This window comes from Amblyraja radiata, chromosome 2 (genome assembly GCF_010909765.2).
Source record: "Amblyraja radiata isolate CabotCenter1 chromosome 2, sAmbRad1.1.pri, whole genome shotgun sequence".
NCBI lineage: Eukaryota > Metazoa > Chordata > Chondrichthyes > Rajiformes > Rajidae > Amblyraja > Amblyraja radiata.
Genome location: NC_045957.1, coordinates 145,860,178 through 145,878,025, shown reverse-complemented (window position 1 = coordinate 145,878,025; position 17,848 = coordinate 145,860,178). Strand labels below are relative to the sequence as shown.

Here is a 17,848-nt window from a genome sequence, read left to right as displayed (position 1 = left end):
TGCTCTCTATTTAGTTTTTGGTAATGTGAAATTGTGTAAAACATTTAAACATTATCTTTTCATTTCATGACCTTTTCTGGGTTTTTTTCAGCAAAACTTCCAAGATTAATGGAATAGAATATGTACCTTTCATGAATGTGGATCTCAAGGAACGGGTTGCGTTTCCAATACCATTCTCGTAAGTTGTAGGCGTAAGTGATCCCAAACCAGTGTTAGACACCTGAAATTGTTTAACAGACCAGTCTTTGGACTATTAGAGTGTTTTCAGTGTGCAAGAGGGCTTTGATGTTAACTATGGCTAGAATTACGAATTAGCAGGTTATAGGAAAAATTAGATTATCAAGCCTTACATTTTTTTTTGTTATAATTTGCACACATGGTGCTGTAACTACTGCTTGGTGGAGCCGAAACCATTGGTCCTTTCCTTTCAAAATGGAGATGAACTATTGAATTTTTGGAATCGATCGACTTGTGTGGGAAGAAATAAAGTAAATTTCAGGAGCATTGTGGTACTGCAGGTAATGACGGTGCCTCGCTGATCTGGGTTTAATTTGACCTTTCTCTGTGTGGAGTTTGCATGTTCTCGCATGACCATGTTGGTTTCCCCCAGAGGCTCTGGTATATTCACAAAGACAATTAATCAATTAATTGGTTACTCCAAATCACCCCCAGTTTGTGAGTGAATGCCTACTATGTTCTGTGTGCTGAAGCAAAGCAAGAATTTCATTGTCCTATACAGGGACACATGACAATAAACTCACTTGAACTTGAACTTGGTAGAAGAGTTGAAGTTAACTTAAATAGCATGTGAGAGAGATGGGTTATTGGGATATATTGGAATATATATTCCTATATAATATATAGAAAGGTCTCCTAACCCTATATGTAATATAGGAACCTATATTCAAATATCATAGGCCATTTAGCCCATTGAAATGTATGGTGGGGTCAGAATAATTGCCTCAACCCTATTACCCCGCTTATTTCCCAATAAGCCTTCTCTCTCGCATGCTCGATAAGTCCACCTCAACTCTTCTACCACTCACAAACTGGGGGTGATTTGGAGTAACCAAATAATTGATTAATTGTCCTTGTGAAACCACAGAATCTGGGGGAAAGCAACGTGGTCATGAAAGAACATGCAAACTCCACACAGAGAAGGGTCAAATGAAACCCGGATCACAAGATCAGTGAGGCACCATCATTACCTGCAGTGCCACTGTGCTGCCCAAATTAATTTTATTTTTAAAAAAAATTCAGGCAAGGCATGTGAAATTTAATTTGCCTTAATAAATAACTTCGATATCAGATATTCCAGCAGTATTTCAAGTTCAGTTTAGAGATGCAGCGTGGAAATAAATCCTTTGGCCCACCGAGTCCACGGCGATCAGTCTTCACTTGTATACCAGTTCTATTCGACACTCTGGAGACAATCTACAGAGGCTAATTAAACTACAACCCTGCACGTCTTTGGAATGTGGGAGGAAACCGGAGCACCTGGGGAAAACCCACATGGTCACAGGGAGAACGTGCAAACTCTGTATGGACAGAACCCCTAGTCAGGATTGAACCTGGGTCTCTGGCGCTGTAAGGCAGCAACTCCACTGCTGTGCCACTGTGCAACCCAAAGATTATTGAATATGCCAGGAAAGATGGATACATGAGAAACTGCAGATGCTGGAATCTTGACCAATAAATAAAGTGCTAGTGGAACTCTGCGGTTCAAGTGGCATATGTGGAGAGAAATCGATAGATTTTGATATTTAGACTGAAATGTTACTTTTATTTCTCATTCCATAGAAACTGATCTGATGACTGTTTAGGCATTTTCTGTTTAGTGGATAATAATCATAGAAACAGGAAATAGGTGCAGGAGTAGGCCATTTGGCCCTTCGAGCCAGCACCGCCATCCAATATGATCATAGCTTATTCAAAATCAGTACCCCGTTTCTGCTTTTACCCCCATGTCCCTTGATTCCATTGGCCCTTAGACAAAATCTAAGTCTTGAAAACTTCCAGTGAATTGGCCTCCACTGCTATCTGTGGCAGAGAATTCCACAGACTCACAACTCTCTGGGTGACAGTTTTTTCTGATCTCTAAATGGATTACCCCTTATTCTTAACTGTGACCCCTGGTTCTGGACTCTCCCAACATCAGGAACATTTTTCCTGCATCCAGCCTGTCCGATCCCTTAAGAATGTCATGTTTCTATAAGATACCCTCTCCTAAATTCCAGTGAATACAAGCCCAGTCGACCCATTCTTTCATCATATATGTCAGTCCTGCTATCTCAGGAATTAACCTGGTGAACCTACGCTTCACTCCCTCAATAGCAAGAATGTCCTTCCTCAAATTAGACCAAAACTATAGACAATACTCCAGGTGCGGCCTCACCAGGGCCCTGTACAACTGCAGTCGGACCTCCTTGCTCCAAAATGCAAATCCTCCCGCAATGAAGGCCTGCTGAACCTGCATGCTTACTTTCAGTGGCTGATGTGCAAGGACGCACAGGTCGTTGCACCTTCCCTTTTCTTAATCTGACACCATTCAGGTAATAATCTGCCGCCTTGTTCTTGCCACCAAAGTGTATAATCCCACATTTATCTACATTGTACTGCATCTGCCATGCATCTGCCTACTCAGCCAACCTATCCAAGTAACCCTGCAGCCTCATAGCATCCTCCTCGCAACTCACACTGCCACCCAGCTTTTATGTCATCCGCAAACTTGGAGATGTTACATTTAATTCCCTCGTCTAAATCGTTAATATATATTGTAAATAACTTGGGTCCCACCACTGAGCCTTGCGGAACCCACTAGTCACTGCCTGCGAATTCTGAAAAGGGCCCGTTAATTCCTACTCTTTGCTTCATGTCTGCCAACCAGTTCTCTATCCATGTTAATACCCAAACCCCCAATACCATGTGCTCTAATTTTGCACACTAATCTCTTGTGTGGGACTTTGTCAAAGGCTTTTTGAAAGTCCAAATCTTAAATTGTGGAGTACAGAGGCAAATAAATAAATGATGGGTCTTTGTCCCAAACATTATGGAGGGCAATGTAACTACTGCACCTCTGCTACACGCATCTGTTTGATGCTATCCCCAACCTCCCTACTGCTGTTTTGGTGATCTATGCACAACTCCAATAAGCGTTTTCTACCCATACAGATTCTACAGCATCCAAGCTAATGTCTCTCCTTACTATTGCATTAATCTCCTCTTTAACCAGCAATGCCACCGTACCTCCTCTTCCTTTCTGTCTATCCTTCCTGAATATTGAATACCCCTGCATATTGAGCTCCCAGCTTTGGTCACCCTGGAGCCATGTATCCGTAAGCCCAACTATATCATAGCTGTTAACAACTAATGATACTGCTGAGTGGCATGCTAAACCATTTCAGAGGGGAGCTGAAAGCTTTTGTACATTAGGTATTCCTGTTATGTAGGGAGTGTAGATATAATTTGCACATAATAAGTTTTATAACCGCAGCGACCAAAGTAAAGAAACCAGTTTTGGCCATATCAGTTGACATTTAAATATTGGCCAAGGAAATGTGTTTTTTTTTTTAAACATCTCAGCCAAGTTTTACATCCAGCGGTAATTTAATGTCTTGCCTTTCAAAGAATGATGCCTCTGACAGTGCAGTGCAGCACAAGATTGTTCTCCTCTTTCAATGCTGTCAGACTAGATTGTGTTGCTAAGACTCCTGAAGAGAGAATTGTTTAGTTTATTGTCACTTGTACCGAGGTACAGTGAAAAGCTTTTGTTGCGTGCTATCCAGTCAGCGAAAAGACAATACATGATTACAATCAAGCCATTCGCAGTGCACAGATGCAGGATAAAGGGAATAATGTTTAGTGTAAGATGAGTAAGGTCTGATTATGATAGTCTGCGGGCCTCCAGTGAGATAGATGGTTGCTGAGGACCGCTTTCTAGTTGTTGATTATGATGGTCCATCTGCCTGATAACAGCAGGGAAGAAACTGTCCCTGAATCTGAAGGTTTACGTTTTCACACTTCTGTTCCTCTTGCCTGGGGTCAAGGAAAGAGCGTTCATGTCGCAGCCCTGTTTCCACCAATCTTTCCACCGCCACGCACAAGAGGCACAAGATGCCATTGTATGCAGATGCTGAGAAGTGTGTTCAGCTCTGGCTGAACAATTTATAATCTTGCGATGTGGACTCGATAAGAAGAAGACCTCTTGCCTGATAGAGGAGGGAAGAAGAGAGAGTGTCCGAGGTGGGACGTCCTTGATTATGCTGGTGGCTTTGCTGAGGCATCGTGAAGTGTAGATGGAATCAGTGGAAGAGAGGTTGATTTGTGTGATGGTCTGGGTTGCACCCACAATCCTCTGCAATTTCTAATGAGCCAACAATTTGACCGACATGCATGCAACAACAGCCCTGGAGTTTTAAGAAAAATAAATAATGCCAAACAAATACAACTTTTCTATTTGGTGTTTAATTTCATTTTGATGGACTATTTCTTGTTATTAATACAGGGACTGTAATTTCTGGAAAGTGAGACAATTTGGACAATTTGGTTCAAATGTCACATTTTATTTAAAGCAAGTCCTGTTCTTAATGTTACAGTCCATTCCCCCCAGAGCTGTTAAACACCACATGCTCCGTCTCCAGGGATACTTGTGCATGAGCACATCTGCACAAGATGGTCAGGACAAATAAATTATTTAAACCCGATACAATAATAAGCGATAACGCTGTTGTAAGATGGTGGGAAGAGTTTAGTTTATTCTCACTTGAGTCTAGTTTACTGTGACATGTACCGAGGTACAGTGAAAAGCTTTTGTTGCGTGCTAAACAGTCAGTGGAAAGAAGTCTTTCCGCTGAATGGTTAGCATGCAACAAACCTCGGCACGTGACGATAAACTAAACTCAAGCTTCCGTCTCTCAATAGTATTGGTAAAATCTTGTCTTGATATCAGTATGATCTTTTAGTCATGAACCTTTAATACAGTCCACTCAAGAAGATGTGCTGCTTTTAAAAACCCTATTTTCTTTGCCTAGGGACCGTGCTGGCAAATTGGTATTGTCACCAAAACAGGAAGCATTGTTTTCAAGGTGGGTCCGGCCAGATGACCTCAGCAACAACCCTACAATGATCTACACTGTGTCTAGTTTAAGTATAAAGCAGGTCAGTCTTTTAAGATCAGATCTGTCTGCTTGTAGCTACACATCTACGAACTTTTTATAGGGGGACAATCGAGAGCACATTAACCAACGGCATCACTTCCTGGTTCGGGAGCTGCAAGGCGTACGAACGGCACCAACTTGACAGGATTGTGAAGACCGCCAGCAGGATTATTGGTGCTCCACTCCCTTTCTTGCTGGACATATACAGGAAGAGATGTATCAACAGAGCCATCTCCATCATCAAAGACCCCTACCACCCATCGCATCACATATTCTCCATCCTGCCATCTGGGAAGAGGTACAGGAGCATTAGCTGCAAAACCAGCAGGATGCTCCTCAGCTTCTTCCCGCAGGCTATAAGACTGTTAAACGGACTTTGCCCCCTGCCAAAGTATCGAGCACCTACCACCAACCTGGACAGAGCTACTGTCGTGCCGCTGCCGATCGGAACGCCTGTTGATGTTTAGTTGAGAGTAGTGTTAAACTTGTTCATGATATATGTATTTTTATTTCTATTTATTTTTTACTGCACACTGAATGGACACTGGTTTGAGTAACTTTTTTTGTTTCCTCTGGGTATGTGAGTACTCAGGAAAATAACAATAAAGATATACAATACAATACAATACAATAAAAAACACAATAATGCAAAAGTTAAAGTCAAAGCACATCAGCTATTAACATTTGGCGTATTTCTCACAGAGCGGTTCTATGAAGGCAGAAAATTCTCTCCTTCCAAGTCAATCCAACACCTGAAAGCAGTTTGATAAATTTTTGTTAAGCGATGATGAGAATCAAATACATAGGACAAGATGTTAAGAAGTCCCTTGTGCCAATAGGTGGGGAGCATTTCACGACATTCGTTGATTGTTGAGAGTGGTAGACGCTCAACATCGGTGGGGGGGCGGGGGGGGGGGGGGGGGGGGGGGAGTGGATACGTATATCTTGGCCTGGGTAACCTTCAGGACAGTTGGGCACAGGACACATTTTGTTAAGCGATGATGTTAAATAATATGGAACAACGAGCAGATTGTTAAATTAAATATTAATTTAATGGCCGGGCGATATTAAATGACCAATGGATTTCAGTACAGCAAATCTGAGAGTTTAGCAATATCAGTCTTCAGCTGGTTTTCATGTGCAATGATGTTGTGCATGGATGATTCCAATGGTTTATAGTTTTAATGCCAATTCTGGAAGAGCATTTGCCAAAATCCACAAATACAGCATTGACTGCTGCCCCCTGCAGCACATGTTTGGGAAAGCATCTAAAATCTGTCTGTCGGAAGGAACTGCAGATGCTGGTTTAAACTAAAGATGGATGCAAAAAGCTGGAGTAACTCAGTGGGTCAGGTAGCATCTCTGGTGAAAAGGAATAGGTGACTTTTCCCTAGACACATCTTCAGACCCGACCCAACCCGAAACGTCACCTATTCCTTTTCTCCAGAGATGCTGCCTGACCCTTTGAGTTACTGCAGCTTTTTGTGTCTAAACAATGTCTGTCTTGATTAAAGTGTTTTACAATTCTGCTCAACCACAGTAGCAGATCTTTTGTTATTGTCCATTCTAACAGATATTTTAAATGGTCTCTTTTCCAGACTGTGGTATCGGACTGTTCGTTCGTGGCCTCGCTTGCTATTGGTGCTGCATATGAAAGACGTTACAATAAAAAATTAATCACAAGGTTTATTTAATTTACTTTAAACTTTTATAGATCTTTAGCAAGTGATGTTGTATCACAGAACACTACAGCACAGGAGCGGGCCCTTCAGCCTACAATGTTTGTGTCAAACATGATGCCAAGTTAAACTGATCTCATCTGCCGTATATGATCTATATTCCTCTATTCCCAGCACTTCCATGTGCCTATCCAAAAGCCTCTTAAATGCCACTATCATATCTGCCTCCACCACTGCCCCAGGCAGTGAATTCTAGTCCCTACCATGTCTTTCATAATTTTATATACTTCTATCAAGTCTCCCCTCAACCTCCCACATTCCAGAGAAAACCGTCCAAGTTTATCCAACCTCTCCCGGTAGCTGAAACCCTCTATTCCAGACAGCGTTCTGGCCAGCCTCCCATGCACCCTCTCCAAAGCCTCTACATCTTCCTTGTAATGGGGTGACCAGAACTGCATGCAATACTTCAAATGAGGCCTAACCCAAATCTTTTAGAGCTGCATCATGACTTTCCGATGTGTCCCAACATCTGCTCTGGCAGATCGGTATCATTTTGTATGTTACTGTTACTTTCGAACATCTTAAATTTTGTAATGGCTTAAGATTTTAGTATATTTTGTTTGATAAATGTTATGTTAATATATTAAAGGATGCATATTCCTGAGCACAAGGACGTGGTGTCCTTTTTAAGAATTGCCCTTGTGCACAGCAGAGAAAGTTAGGTGGCGTAGTTCTTTTTAATAAACCATTTTTAATGAAGTTTGGAGGCATGATAATATAGTTAATGGTGCTCGACAGAACTATAGTGTACCCTTGTACCTGCTGTCTTGTACTTTCTAGATGCCTGACTTTAGCTGTGGGATTTAATGGATATCATAATTGTCTCTCGGAGAGAGACAAATTGGCAAGAATTACTCCTGTCTGCTCACAAATCCCTGATAATTTCAGAGTTGTATTTGCAGAGGTGTTAGTAACAATTAACCATTGTTCCCCTCGGGCTGGGATTTTAAATGGTTGAAAAAGTGAAAGGAAAAAGGGAAGATTGGGGAGTTGAACATTTGCAAATGTTACATTCTACATTCAGTACATTTTATCTTTATGATTTGATTTGCAGCATTATTTATCCTCAGAATAGAAAAGGAGAACCAGAGTATAATCCTTGTGGGAAATACATGGTAAAACTTCACATCAATGGTGTTCCCAGAAAGGTAAGCCTGTCTCCTCATTCTTCATCATTGAAGTCTTATAGGTTATTGTTTTATCTCTAACGTCTGCCAGTTTTCTTCCACCCTATCCATATTAGTTTAACGGCATCATATTTGACACGGTCATTGGGGGTCAAAAAGCCTGTTCCTGTGCTGTATTGATCTATGTCTTTTTTTCATATTTAGAAGGCCCCACTTGGTGTGCTTAAGTATTTTGTCTAATTTGCTGTTTTTTTTACTCAAAGGTAGACTCTGGGTCAAATAACCTACAACACAGGATTTTGGGGAAGTGATACAAAATAAGTAGAGCTATTCCCATCCCCACCCCTTCCCAAAACATTCCAAGACATTGATTAAAATCAGCAAGCTCAGCACCTGTGATGAAAATCAAAATGAATTCCGGAAATCCAGATCAGCAGGTTCGGCAGCAACTGTGATTTGTCACTGGGGAGAGGGCATTCTTCTTATATAGTTGCACATAATGTATTTGTAACAAACACAAGATATATTCTAAATAAAGTATATAGTTGAGTTTAATTTACATTTCACGAGAGATTTAAAGCCAAGTTTATTTTGTGATCAAATTGAACAAATATCAGTTACTCGCGAAGTTAAATAATATTTACATTTGTCTGTTTAAGGGTTCTTGTGGGAAATACATTTGTATATAGTTCTGAGTTTAATTTACAGTTCACTAGAGATTTAAAGCCAAGTTTATTTTGTGATCAAATTGAACAAATATCAGTTACTCGTGAAGTTAAATAATATTTACATTTGTCTGTTTACGGGTTCTTGTGGGAAATACATTTGTATATAGTTCTGAGTTTAATTTACAGTTCACTAGAGATTTAAAGCCAAGTTTATTTTGTGATCAAATTTAACAAAAGTCAGTTATTCGGAAAATTAAATTATATCTACATTTGCCGAGTTAAGGGTTCTTCTTAAGTTAGAACATGGAAAATAGAACAGCACAGCACAGGAACAGGCCTTTGGGCAATGGTGTCTGTGCTGATCATGATGCCAATTTAAAGTGCACATCTGTCTGCACATGGTCTATATCCTTCGTTTCCCTGTTTGATCATGTGCCCATCTAAATACCTCTTAAAAGTGGCTACCATACTTTTGGATTTTCCCCACCTCCCTGGCAGCACGTTCCAGGCATCTAGTACTTCTACGGCCATTTTGAATCCAATCCACCAATTCCCCTTGGATCCTATGTACTTTAATCTTTTGGATCAGCCATCCAAGAGAGGGCTTATCAAATGTTTTTGCAAATGTCTTGTGCTCAGCATCCACTGCCTATTTACATCAAACATTCATTGTCAAAGGCAAACTCAACCCAATTTGTAAAACATGGCATCATGTACCCAGAAACCATGCTGACTCTCCCGAACAAGTATTTGCTTTTCCAGGTGAGAGCAGATCCTATCCCGAAGGATCTTCAATAATTTCCCTACCACTGATGCACCAGCAACTAATCTTTAATGTCTGGGTCTGTTTATGATTATATATCAGGAATCGTGCATCTGAATCAATTATTTGATAATTAAATAACCCAGCTACAGGCAGTTCCACTCAATCATCTAAGTTCAGTGATGAGGGTTATAGTTAGTGCTGAAGATGATCAGTTTAGCTGCTAGAGATAATTGTTAGCTGGGTGAGACTGTCTGACATACATCCACACAAGCAACTGATTTGCATCTCTTCTGTACCTGGTTTCCTTATCAACAGGGTTGTTTTTTCAATTGTTATTGTTCAGTAGGGGTAGATGAACAAGTGGATGAGCTATCTAATGGAGCCAGATGTTATTTTGTGCACTACTTCCACCTGTGTGACCATTGCATGATCTGGTGATTATACTCACTCGCTAGTTTATAACCTTAACACAACAATGTGAATCCAGTCACCTGTTTATGAGCATTGCACATCTATGTGGTGGAATTGTCCTGTTTAAAATCATTGAGTGACCGCTGTTCATACTCATCTGTCTGCAACCTTTGCATCACCTATGTACGTTTTGTAATGTATGTTTTGAATCCTGGAGCTGCCACAAACAAGATACTGAAAACTGGTTGTTTCATTATCCCAAATGTGTTTCCAAAACAGGTAATCATTGATGACTATTTGCCAGTGGATCATAATGGTGAGCTGCTTTGTTCCTATTCCAACAACAGAAATGAACTTTGGGTCTCGTTGATAGAAAAAGCTTACATGAAAGTTATGGGAGGATATGACTTTCCCGGTTCCAACTCTGTAAGTACTAATCACGATTAATTTCTCATAAGATCATAAGAGATGGGAATAGAATTAAGCCATTCGGCCCATCAAGTCTACTCCGCCATTCAATCATGGCTGATCTACCTCCTAACTGCATTCTCCTGCCTTCTCCCCATAACCTCTAACACCTGTACTAATCAAGAATGTTTTTATCTCTGCCTTATATCCACTGACTTTGCCTCCACAGCCTTCTGTGGCAAAGAATTCCACAGATTCATCACCCTCTGACTAAAGAAGTTCCTCCGTATCTCCTTCCTTTAATTCTTGGGCTATGACCTCTAGTCATGGACTCTCCCACTAGTGGAAACATCCTCTCCACATCCACTCCATCTTCATTTCATTCTTCCCAACTACATCATTGGTCCCTGATGATAAACAAAGTTGCTTATTCTTGAACTGGTGCAAAATTCCTTGCATACTAATGGCAAATAATTGCATGGTAAATGTTGTATGATTAACTTTCTCACCCTTGAGTTGTTTCCTACTGCACACATTTTGTTTCCATTTATGTGAAGCACTATTGTTCTGCTATTTCAGATAAGAGTTTTCTTGGCCTTGAGTTCTAATTGAGCAATGTACTCGTTTTCGAGTACAATAACTATTGTAACGTTGGAAACATGACTTCCTAATTGTGGTGTAAGTTAACAACTGTTTTTGTTACTTCCACCTGAGATATTTGGATTGAAACTTCATTTTCAGGATGAGGAAATTTTCATTTTCAGGATGAGGGGGATCTTATAGAAACATATAAAATTATAAAAGGACTGGACAAGCTAGATGCAGGAAAAATGGTCCCAATGTTGGGCGAGTCCAGAACCAGGGGCCACAGTCTTAGAATAAAGGGGAGGTCATTTAAGACTGAGGTGAGAAAAAACTTTTTCACCCAGAGAGTTGTGAATTTATGGAATTCCCTGCCACAGAGGGCAGTGGAGGCCAAGTCACTGGATGGATTTAAGAGAGAGTTAGATAGAGCTCTAGGGGCTAGTGGAGTCAAGGGATATGGGGAGAAGGCAGGCACAGGTTATTGATAGGGGACGATCAGCCATGATCACAATGAATGGCGGTGCTGGCTCGAAGGGCCGAATGGCCTCCTCCAGCACCTATTTTCTATGTTTCTATGTTTCATTTTGAAGTATAGCCTGTAAATAGTGATGATTGGATTTCCTTCCAGGTTATGGGAGGGTATTTCCATAGTTATCATTACTGATACAGGCTTTTTAATCCAGACTTTACAGGCTTTTTATTCCAGAGGCATTTAATTCCTTGAATTTAAATTTAAGACATCGTTTATGTTTCTAATCATAAAGAAATACTGTAGTTTCGAGTGACCTTAAATTAATCTTAAAGTGAAATAATTACAGTCATAATTGTGCTTAAACCACATGACCCAATCAGTGCATCAGGTTTGAAAGCTTTGAAGGTCATAGGTTGTGTTACCATTGACCACGTGACCTTGTATACAAAATTGTGTTTTTGACACTGTAGAACATTGATCTTCACGCCTTGACTGGCTGGATACCAGAGAGAATAGCGATGCACTCAGACAATCAGAAGTTTGATGACGATGTCACTTTCAAAATGCTTTATCAAAGGTAAACTACTCTTGACACACAGTAAACTTCTTTAAATGGTTTCACTCAGCAACTTATACATTACTTTTGTTCAATATCCAAATCCAATAGGTTTCACAAGGGAGATGTTCTAATTACCACAGCTACTGGTATAATGAGTGAGGAAGAAGGAGAACATTGGGGGCTCGTACCTACACATGCATATGCTGTTCTTGACATCCGGGACTACAAGGTAACAACCTATTTTCGGGTAGAAAGGTTGTACTATTAGATCCCCAATGGAAGTTCTATTGTCTGCCAGTATCAACTGCTCATGTCAATGATTCTTTTTAGTGAGACAGATTAACACTCTTAACGAGAACATATCAGGGTTCCAGGGATGATTCCATGAGGTTACCCAATGGTTACATTGTATGAGTTTCAACTATCCATAGGTTTAAGGTGAGAGGGAAAAGATTTAATAAGAACATGAGGGACAACTTTTTAACACAGTGGGTGGTGAGTATATGGAACGAGCTGCCAGAGGAAGTAGTTGGGACAGGCACTAACACAACATTTAAAAGACATTTGGACAGGTATATGATTAGGAAAAGCTTGGAGGAATATGAGCCAAACGTGAGCAGATGGAAGTTGTGTAGATGGGGCATCTTGGTCAACATGGACAAGTTGAGCCAAAGGGCCTGTTTAACTGATGTTATTCGATCTCTCTATTATAATAAAAGATGCTGAGAAATGGTCATGTACTTCCTTCCAAATTAACCGTCCCAAGTGAAAACACTACAGGAGATATTGAACTCATACTAAATGGTGCTTTTTTGTACTATCTTGTAGGGTCTTAAGTTACTTCAGCTTAAAAATCCATGGAGCCATTTGCCATGGAAAGGACGGTACAGTGATAAAGACGAGAAGAGCTGGACTCTAGCTCTTCAGAAGTACTTGAATTTCAATCCCAAAACAGCACAGAAAATTGATAATGGTAAGCTCCATTGATAGACGGAGATGGATACTCTTCATAGATTAGGTTACCCTTCTACAAATAAGACATAGGCTTTATCACGTGAGCTCACCATGTCTTAAAAATATGTTGACTTCATCTTGCAGTATCTGAAAGTTAAATGTTTCCAAGATGGGTAGCGAAAGGGAAAATTGAGAATGGAGGGGGCTGGGAATGCGTATTCTAAAGATGCAAATCCAATTTGTTGCCAATTAACTTCAATATATTTGAAATCAGTCGTATTAGTTACAGGCACCCAATCCTTTTCACTCTGTTTTACCAGGCCAGCCTTTCTATTCTTGCACTGGGTAGACATGTTTACCTGTTGACTTTTCTATGTTAAAGGAATTGAAGCACTGCAAGGTTTCAATAATGCTGTCAAAGTTGATGTTAATTAAAGTGTACATTTAAATTGGGGACATTAAAAGTAATGACCAATTGCTGGACATTCTTTGTTACTCATGTGAATGTTTCCTTACTGCAGGAGTTTTCTGGATTAGCTGGGAAGACCTATGTAAGCATTATGATGTGATTTATTTGAGCTGGAATCCTGGTCTATTCAAAGAGTCGACTTACATTCACAGGTTAGTTACTTGCTTCAGTGCTTGAAACTTTTTGTTTCCTAGAATAATGTGCGCTTTCAATGAGTGATGCATCTGCAGAAGACCTAAGAGTATATAAATTATGAGTAACATTATGCCATGGCCCCTTCAAATCAGTTCTGCCTCTCAACAAGATCATAGCTGATCTGATTGTCACCTTGACTTCACATTCCTGTCTATTCATAACCTTTCAACCTCATGCTTGTCAAGAATCTATCTACCTCTGCCATAAAAATACCCTTGGATGATGTTTCCATTGCCCCTTGATGAAGGGATTTTCAAATACTAATGACTGTAAGAAAGTATTTAAACCCAGAATATTAGGAAAGGATTATGATTTCTGGTGGCTTGGTCATTTGGATTCATAGAAACATAGAAACATAGAAAGTAGGTGCGAGAGTAGACCACCAGGTCCGTCGAGCCCGCACCGCCATTCGCTCATGGCTGAACACTAAACAGACACACTTACCCACAAACAGTAGACACAAGACACAGAACACAAGACACTACCCTCCCCTTTATACCGCTATCACCCCTCTCCACCCCAAGAACCTCGTGATCTCCTGGGGGAGGCAAAAAACCGGATAAAAACCCAGGTCCAATTCGGGAAAAAAATCCGGGAAATTCCTCTCCGACCCCAATCCAGGCGATCGACACTTGTCCAGGAGATCACTCAGGTCTTACTATACTAACCATACCTAGGTCCATATCCCTGCCCTCTCCCCGTAGCCCCTTATCCCCTTGGGAGCTAAAAAACCATCTATTTTAGTCTTAAATATATTTAAAGTTTCTGCTTCCACTGCTCCCTGGGGCAGTGAATTCCATAAATTAACCACCCTCTGGGTGAAGAAGTTCTTCCTCATCTCAGTTTTAAAAGAGCCCCCCCTTATTCTGCAACTATGTCCCCTAGTTCTAGTTTCCCCGATCATTGGGAACATCCTCGGTGCATCCACCCGATCAAGGCCCCTCACGATCTTATATGTTTCAATGAGATCGCCTCTCATTCTTCTAAACTCCAAAGAGTAGAGTTCCAACCTTTCCTCATATGTCAATCCCCTCATTGCAGGAATTAATCTTGTAAACCTTCGCTGCACTGCCTCCAGGGCTAGTACATCCTTTCTTAAGTATGGACCCCAGAACTGTACACAGTATTCCAAATGTGGTCTCACTAATACTGTGTACAGCTGCAGCAAGACCTCCGTGTTTTTATACTCAATCCCCCTAGCAATAAAGGCCAAAACTCCATTGGCCTTCCTGATTGCTTGCTGCACCTGCATACTAACTTTTAGTGATTCATGTACTAATACCCCTAGATCCCTTTGCGTTGCATTACAACGCAGCTCCTCCTCATTTAGAAAATAACTTGCCCTATCATTTTTTTTCCCAAAGTGAATGACTTCACATTTATTAGTATTAAATTTCATCTGCCAAGTTGTTGCCCACTCACCTAGCTTATCTATATCCTTTTGCAGACTCTTCCTATCCTCCTCATCCCCTACTTTTCCTCCCATTTTTGTATCGTCCGCAAATTTTGATATATTACACTTGGTTCCCTCCTCCAAATCATTTATATAAATTGTGAACAACTGGGGTCCCAGCACCGACCCTTGCGGAACCCCGCTAGTTACCGGTTGCCATCCCGAGTATGAACCATTTATCCCCACTCTCTGCTTCCTATTTGTTAGCCAATCCTCTACCCATGCTAATATATTACCCCCAATCCCATAATTTTTTATTTTTAGCAATAGTCTCTTATGTGGCACCTTGTCAAAAGCCTTTTGGAAGTCCAAGTATACCACATCCACCGGTTCCCCTTTATCCACCCGGGTTGTTACTTCCTCAAAGAATTCGAGCAGATTCGTTAAACAGGACTTCCCCTTCACAAAACCATCCTGGTTCTGTCCGATGAAGTCATGTTTATCCAAGTGCCCCGTTAGTGTTTCTTTAATAATTGTCTCTAACATTTTACCCACCACCGATGTTAGACTAACCGGTCTATAGTTACCCGCCTTCTGTTTACTTCCTTTTTTAAATATAGGTGTTACATTGGCCATTTTCCAATCCACTGGGACCGTTCCTGCCTCCAGGGAGTTTTGGAAAATTATCACCAATGCATCCACAATCCCCACCGCTATCTCCCTCAAGACCCTTGGATGTAATCCATCAGGCCCAGGGGATTTATCCTCCTTCAGTCTCATTTCAGAATGGTTTGCTCGTAGAAAACAGAGTTGTTGTGGAAGGGTGCTGTGTCTGGAGGTCTATGACCAATGGAGTTTAACAGTGATCTGTGCAGGGAATTCTGTTATTTGCCATTTATATAAATTACTTTGACCTAAATGTAGATGGGTTGGTTGGTAAGTTTGCAAATGACACTCAAATTGGTGGGGTTTTGGACAGTAGGGGGGCATTAACAAAGTACACACTGGGATATAGATCAGCTACTGAAATGGCCAGAGAAATGGCAGATGGAATTTAATCCAAGCAAGTGTGAGGTGTTGAACTTTTGGATGTTAAGTGTAAGGGAAATATATATTGTTAATGGCAAGACGCTTGTTGGCATTGATTAGAGGTGAGGCCAATTCTGGAGTATGGTGTACAATTTTGGTCGCCTAATTATAGGAAGGATGTCAACAAAATAGAGAGAGTACAGAGGAGATTTACTAGAATGTTGCCTGGGTTTCAGCAACTAAGTTACAGAGAAAGGTTGAATAAGTTAGGTCTTTATTCTTTGGAGCGCAGAAGGTTAAGGGGGGACATAGAAACATAGAAAATAGGTGCAGGAGTAGGCCATTCGGCCCTTCGAGCCTGCACCGCCATTCAATATGATCATGGCTGATCATCCAACTCAGTATCCTGTTCCTGCCTTCTCTCCATACCCCCTGATCCCTTTAGCCACAAGGGCCACATCCAACTCCCTCTTAAATATAGCCAATGAACTGGCCTCAACTACCTTCTGCGGGAGAGAATTCCAGAGATTCACCACTCTCTGTGTGAAAAAAGTTTTCCTCATCTCGGTCCTAAAAGATTTCCCCTTTATCCTTAAACTGTGACCCCTTGTTCAGGACTTGATAGAGGTCTTTAAAATGATGAGAGGGATAGACAGAGTTGACGTGGATAAGCTTTTCCCATTGAGAGTAGGGAAGACTCAAACAAGAGGACATGACTTCAGAATTAAGGGACAGAAGTTTAGGGGTAACATGAGGGGGAACTTCTTTACTCAGAGAGTGGTAGCTGTGTGGAATGAGCATCCAGTAGAAGTGGTGGAGGCAGGTTAGATTTTATCATTTAAAAATAAATTGGATAGGTATATGGATGGGAAAGGAATGGAGGGTTATGGTCTGAGTGCAGGTAGATGGGACTAGGAAAATAAGTGTTCGGCACGGACTTGTAGGGCCGAGATGGCCTGTTTCCGTGCTGTAATTGTTATATGGTTATGTGGTTATATAGAGGGATCTTGGGGTCCATAGTTCCCTGAAGCTGGTAACACAAGTAGATGGAGTGGTAAATAAAGCATGTGGTATGCTTGCCTTCATCAGTTGAAGCATTAAGAATAAGGGTCAGGTTGCAGCTTTACAGGACTTTGGTTATGCCACATTTGGAATATTGCGTGCTGTTCATCAGTCACTGAAAGTAAGCATGCAAGTACAGCAGGCAGAGAAGAAAGCTAATGGCATGTTGGCCTTCATAGCAAGAGGATTTGGGTATAGGAGCAAGGAGGTCGTACTGCAGTTCTACAGGGCCCTGGTGAGACCGCACCTGGAGTATTGTGTGCAATTTTGGTCTCCTAATTTGAGGAAGGACATTCTTGCTATGGAGCGAGTGCAGCGCAGGTTCACCAGGTTAATTCCCGGGATGGCGGGACAGACATATGATGAAAGAATGGGTCGACTGGGCTTGTATCACTGGAATTTAGAAGGACGAGAGGGTATCTTATAGAAACAAATAAAATTCTTAGAGGATTGAACAGGCTAGATGCAGGAAAAATGGTCCCCATGTTGGGGGAGTCCAGAACCAGGGGTCACAGTTTAACAATAAAGGGTAGGTTATTTAGGACTGAGATGAGGAAAAATGTTTTAACCCAGAGAGTTGGGAATCTGTGGAATTCTCTGCCACAAAAGGCAGTGGAGGCCAATTCATGATCATATTGAATGGCGGTGCTGGCTCGAAGGGCCAAATGGCCTACTCCTGCACCTATTTTTTATGGTCTTGTTCCCCATTACAGTGGATGTGGAGGCTTGGAAGGGTGCAAATGTACTAGAATGCCACCTGTATTAGGAGGTATTATCTTCAATGAGATGTTGGGGAAGTCCAGAACAAGGGGTCACAGTTTAAGGATAAGGGGGAAATCTTTTAGGACCGAGATG

General features: G+C 41.2%; 1 protein-coding gene across 2 annotated transcripts in view; it reads left to right on the top strand.

Moving 5' to 3' along the window:
• The window catches only part of capn7 (calpain 7), a 64,228-nt gene that overhangs the window by 23,807 nt on the left and 22,573 nt on the right, over positions 1–17,848 (top strand). For both annotated transcript variants that reach the window (XM_033016884.1, XM_033016889.1), the window contains exons 6-14: positions 92–178; positions 5,031–5,157; positions 6,755–6,840; positions 7,950–8,043; positions 10,147–10,293; positions 11,803–11,909; positions 12,000–12,120; positions 12,720–12,864; positions 13,367–13,466. In XM_033016884.1, the coding sequence (XP_032872775.1) occupies positions 92–178; positions 5,031–5,157; positions 6,755–6,840; positions 7,950–8,043; positions 10,147–10,293; positions 11,803–11,909; positions 12,000–12,120; positions 12,720–12,864; positions 13,367–13,466 (1,014 nt within the window). The remainder of the gene's footprint in view (positions 1–91; positions 179–5,030; positions 5,158–6,754; positions 6,841–7,949; positions 8,044–10,146; positions 10,294–11,802; positions 11,910–11,999; positions 12,121–12,719; positions 12,865–13,366; positions 13,467–17,848) is intronic.